At 33.1% G+C, this 6017-nt stretch overlaps 1 protein-coding gene across 1 annotated transcript in view; it reads left to right on the top strand.

The window, feature by feature from the left end:
* Positions 1–265: 265 nt before the first annotated feature.
* Positions 266–6017, top strand: part of LOC103606404 (speedy protein A-like) — a gene marked incomplete at its 3' end in the record, with an annotated part of 26329 nt that continues 20577 nt past the window's right edge. Inside the window, 3 exon segments of the mRNA XM_008591004.1 lie at positions 266–500; positions 3071–3129; positions 5252–5337. Of these exon segments, the coding sequence (XP_008589226.1) occupies positions 266–500; positions 3071–3129; positions 5252–5337 (380 nt within the window).

The raw sequence follows: 6017 nt of genomic DNA, 5'->3' as shown, positions 1-6017 counted from the left end.
CACTGAATTCTAAAAGCAATTTCTCAAATGAGTCATTGTCACAAATAACATTTTTTTTTCCTTTTTGTCTTTTTTCGTGGCCGGCAACGGATCGCAACCCTCAGTGTCGNCCGGGCCGGCCCACAAATAACATTTTAATAGCAGTAACATTTCATATGACTCCATCTGGTAGTACATCATCAAATTAGCTGTTTTTATACAGTTAAGGAGTGAGTGTGATAAATAATTTTGTGTTTTATTTTTACAGAAATCTTGGGAAACCTAAATGAGGCACAGTCAGATGTGTTGTGAGACACAACCTACTGTCACTGTTCATGTAAAATCAGGATCAAATAGATCACATCAGCCTAAAAAACCCGTTAATCTAAAGCGTCCTGTTTTTAAAGATAGTTGGCAAGCATCTGAAAAAAATGCACATAAAAACAGCAAATCTACACACCCCAAAGGATCTTCTTTTGTTATACAGCGTCAGGAAATGACTGCTTTCTTTAAATTACTTGGTAGGTTTAAAATATTCTACTAGCAGAAATTATAAAGTCCTTAAAAATTAGAATGTAAACATCTATTTTATCATTTTCGTAATGAACAAAGAGGATGCTGTTATTTTCTGTGTCAGATTTCCCATCTGCAATCAAATTGGTTTTGTTTTATTTAGTGTTTTTGTTTTTGTATGTTTGTTTGTTTGTTTTAATGTAGGCTTTTTGTTTGTTTTGCTTGCTTATGGATTAAAAATTCAGACTCACCTAGCTTGAAGAGACTACGTAAATCCAAGTGTCAAATGTAAATTCTGGGCATTCAGGTTCATAGCATGGTTTTGTTTGACCTATAGTAAAATACTACATAAAGATTCAGGTGAGCTAATTAACCCAGTGTGACAGGGTTTCCCAGGATTTTCACTGCTAAAATGAAGCAAATCGGGAATGTTGGTCAACCAAGAGAAGTTTCAGTACTACATCTTGGGAACGTTGTTAAAACTTAAATATGCTTTATCATCATGTTCATATAATGAAATTGAGTTTGAACTTGTTCATATCATGAGATAATGCTGTTTTGCTGATAAATTTTTTAACAAGTAGGCGAAAAGAAACTTCTTTATACTACTTCAACTAGTCAAGAAAGAGATCTTTTTTTTTTTTTTGTCTTTTTTCCGTGTCCGGCAACAGATGGCAACCCTCAGTGTTGCCCCCGTACTGGACCGGGGACCGGCAACGGGATCGCAACCCTCGGTGTCGCTCCCGCGCCTCGCTCAGCCAGTGAGCGGGAACCGGTCTGTATGTGGGATCCGAACCCTCTGGCGGGAGCGCCGCCTCACTTCCCAAGCGGCGCACTATCCAGTGTGCCACCGGGCCGGCCCCAAGAAATAGATTTTTCTGTTATGTTTTTTGAGGTAGGGTAGTAAGATAGAGAGATTAAAATAAAGGTAGATGGGTTTTGGTAAATATCTGTAGGAATGAATGAAGTCAAGTGGATATTATAGTCTGCTAGATACAAGTAACCAGCTTCCTTGTTTATAGAGGAAGGCCAAATGCGTTCAAGCAAGCTGGTTAATATTTAAAGAAAAGCAAATGAAAAGATCAGATCAGAAAAAAATGTAAGGAATATAAGTAGAAAAAGACATACAAATGCTGTCCCATCAGGATCTAGAATGTTAATACAAGTTTCCTTTTTTATTAAGAGTAGAACAAAATTATTACCCTTAAACTATTTTAGTACTCATAACTGGTCATGAGAAATAGGAGAAAATACCTGTCTCTAGCATATTAGGTAATTTAAGACATAGAAAAGGAATTAACAAGGCAGAAACTAATTATTCTCAGGAAATCAGTAGCTGTTCTTAGAATTTTCTATATATTGTTAAGACATAGAAATGGAATTAACAAGGCAGAAACTAATTATCCTCAGGAAATCAGTAGCTGTTCTTAGAATTTTCTATATATTTGTCTCATTGATGACATTTCTAGGGTGTAAAAAAGAATATAAAGTAGTTATGCTTTGTTACTTAACTTAAAATGGGGGGGAGAAATGGAAAAAAGATTTCAAATATATATACGAGTATCTACATGAAAAGGTTTATAACTCATTAGATTTTATAATTGACACTTAATTGTGGAAAAACTGAATATTAGGATAAAAAGATGAACAATCAAAAATACTGTTTTAGGGCTGGCTGGTTAGCTCAGTTGGTTTGAACATGTGGCTTATAACACCAAGGTCCAGGGTTCAATCCCTGTACTGGCCAGCCACCAAAATAAATAAATAAATAAACATAAATATATATATTTATAGATATATATATATATCTATAAATATATATATTTATGTTTATTTATTTATTTATTTTGGTGGCTGGCCAGTACAGGGATTGAACCCTGGACCTTGGTGTTATAAGCCACATGTTCAAACCAACTGAGCTAACCAGCCAGCCCTAAAACAGTATTTTTGATTGTTCATCTTTTTATCCTAATATTCAGTTTTTCCACAATTAAGTGTCAATTATAAAATCTAATGAGTTATAAACCTTTTCATGTAGATACTCGTATATATATTTGAATGACAGATAAGTGGAACAGAGATAAGTAGAAGAGCATAATCCAAAACTAAATATACCCTGGAAACTAAACCAAGAAAGTAGTACAAAAGTGAAACATATCTGGAAAACAGAATATCCATTAAGTCATTATTTCTTAAAGACTGAGTTATCTTTTATCGGATTCCATTTCCACTTTTTAAGACTGGTTTTTGGAAAGAATGAAAACCTAGTCTAGAGTTACCCAAGACACATTTCTCAAAAGTGTTGTTGGATATTGAATAAACCATACACTTCTACCATTCTCCTTGCAATTTGAGCTATATATTAAGGCAAAGCAGGTGGGAAGATGGATGGTAAGACAGTATCTTTTTGTACAGTTCTTGCAATATACTCAAGAACTGAAAACTACACCTTAAACAACACTGTTCCAGCCATTATTGTTTGATTTCTAAACATTTACAATCTCCAGTTATAGAAATTAATTCTTCAAAAGGAAACGTTCTATTTTTAAAAGACAAGTAATAGGTATTTTTGCTATAGATGACGACTTAATTCAAGATTTCTTGTGGATGGACTGCTGCTGTTAAATTGCAGACAAGGTAAATTTGGTAGCGATATAATAATTAAGCAGCATCATTATGTTTAGTCCATCAGAATTTTAAATGAGACCTTGTAAGAATTTTCTATCTAATTAAGGTTAGGAAAAGAGCCTGCATTGCTCCTTCAAAGCAGAATTCTTACACATTAATTTTTGGAATTAGCAAACAGCATGGATTCATCTATACTTGAGGAATTGTAGAATATTACTGATTAGATTTAAGTGACTGTAGTCCATATCTGTTTGATTGAAAACAAGAATTGTGTAGAATGAATACATTTTCATCAGAATTATCACATTTTATCAGGCTGTGGAGAAAAAGTATTCTGACAATTCAGGACACTAAGGCAGTTTGTGGTACATTTTAATATTTTGTAAGTAATTCAGACAAAACAAATCCCAATAATCTTTAGGGTAAAGGGTAAAGTGGCTTAACATGTTATTTATTTAGGAATCAGAGTTTTATAAAAAAATGTCTAACATACTAGGAAACTGATGTTTTCTGTGCTCTTTAGATTTAGCTGAATAGATACAATTTCAGCTTTGTAAATGCCATTTTGGACCAGGCTTTCATATTAGAAAATTCAGCATATCACACTTAAATAGTGTAGCAACCAACAGAAAAGGAGGTTAGCTCCCAATTAAATAGCCGCCAATCAAATGTTTGAAAATAGAAAAAATAAATAAATACTCGTTAGTATCGATGTGAGCTTTTATCTCAAGATGACAAAGATAAAATAAGAGAAGGTTTTTTGTTGTTTTTATTTAATCATTATTATTTTGGAAATTTCATTTTGGAAAATTGCAAACACACTCAACTTAACGTAGAATAGAGCAAAGAACCTTCATGTGCCTCGTCTAGCTACAGTGATCATCAACTCCTGGCTATTGTTGTTTCTCCAAATCCCTCTCTTCAAAGACTGAATTATTTTGATCAGATCCTGGACAGCCTAACATGTTATCCATAAATATATAATAATGTATTTCTAAAAGAAAAAAGTTATTTTAAAATATAATCAAAAAGTTACTAACACTTTAATAAAAAATAACAGTAATGCTCTAATAGCAAATGTCCAATTTATGTGGCATTGTGAAGTTTTAAACTTTACAGTTGTAAGTACATTGAAGTTGTTGGACAGCAGGGGGAAGTGTTTGAAAAGTAACTAACCAGAAGTACTGTAACAGCACTATTTGAAGAGTCCTTCACTGGAGATTACTGTGAATACTTGGAATCGTGTTTATGGCCAGTCCTGTGATGATAGGATGAATAAGTATCTTATGAGAGAGATTCTCATACATTATTATTACAACTTTTTTCTAATTTGAACATTCACAACCTGGCATATGTTCTAATATCAGGCTAGACATCTCTGAGGCATATATGTATCTAATAATACATTTAAAATGTTTTTCCCCTGAAAATTGAGCCATATTACTCTAATGCCTGAAGTCATTTAGAAGTAATTTTTATTATTTTTTTTTTTTAAATATTTTGAAGATGACCAGTAAGGGTATCTTAACCCTTGACCTGGTGTTGTCAGCACCATGCTCCCCCATTCAGCTAACCGGCCATCCCTATGGGATCCGAACCCGTGGCCTTGGTGTTATCAGCACCACACTCTCCCGAGTGAGCCATGGGCCGGCCCCTTAAAGGTTATTTTTAAAAGTGAGTATGGAGAACTTCAACTTACTTAAAGGATTCAGAAAAATATTATGTATACACATAACACATACACAAATAGAGATATCAAGCAAATGTAGCAAAATATTAACAATTGGTAAATCTACAGAAAGGATGTATGGTTATTTATTTTATTATTAAATTCCCTATAGGTTAGAAATTTAAGTTAGGAAAAAAATGGGGTTTTCAAAGCTTATTGGCTATAATAAAATTTAGGAGTCCATTCTAGTTACTTGTGATAAATGATCAAGTAACTATTGGTTACTGTTCATATGGATTACAGTAAACTAAAAAAATAAGTACTCAAATAGCTAATTCTATAATAAGGATAAATAGTGCTTGATTGTTTTATTGTTCATCAGAAATTTAAGTTAACTATTTTAAAGCAGTTTTATTTATGAAAGCACAACATTAATATTCATTTTTAACTTTTTCCTTATAGTATCTTTTGGCTATGACCTTTGTTTATTTCAAGAGGGCTAAATTTACTATAAATGAGCATACCAGGATAAATTTCTTTACTGCTCTGTAAGTATGCTTTCTATTTAGTAATTTTATGTTAATTAGATATAACAGAGGCTGTTTGCAACTTGATGTGTATTTTGAATAGGCTTACCTGTATAAAAGCTATGTTTTTTACTGTAATAGAATATTTTTATGTTCTTTTCATTGACCTTATAATGCTGTTTCCCTAAGATTTATTGTTCAGTATTCCACTTGAATTTGTATTTTGCTTTTTACATTTTTCAGAGGGCTCCCATATAAATTATCCCAAATACCCCTCTTTATGACTGAGATTTTTTTAAAGCTGAATATTCTCTTTGAAATTTTCAGTTAATATCTAGTAAAAATCATCATTATTGCCCTTTTACATTGAACAGCTTGTGGAAAATGTTGTAGACATACTCTTTGTGAATCTACGTCTATAACATAGGAGTTATTCATGTTTAATACCTGTAGTATCCACTGACTATCTTACTGAACACACTGAACACTAACAAAGGAAGATAGTTTGTTTTCCATTTTTTTCTTTGACTTTGTATTAGCTTTCTTTTTTTTTTTTTTTTTTTTTTTTGTCTTTTTTCGTGACCAGCAACGGATCGCAACCCTCAGTGTCGCGCCCATACCGGACCAGGACCGGCAACGGGATCGCAACCCTCGGTGTTGCGCCCACACCTCACTCAGCCAGTGAGCGGCCGGTCTGTATG

This window comes from Galeopterus variegatus, unplaced genomic scaffold (genome assembly GCF_000696425.1).
Source record: "Galeopterus variegatus unplaced genomic scaffold, G_variegatus-3.0.2 Scaffold6553, whole genome shotgun sequence".
Taxonomy (NCBI): Eukaryota; Metazoa; Chordata; class Mammalia; order Dermoptera; family Cynocephalidae; genus Galeopterus; species Galeopterus variegatus.
This window is presented reverse-complemented; position numbering and strand designations above follow the sequence as displayed.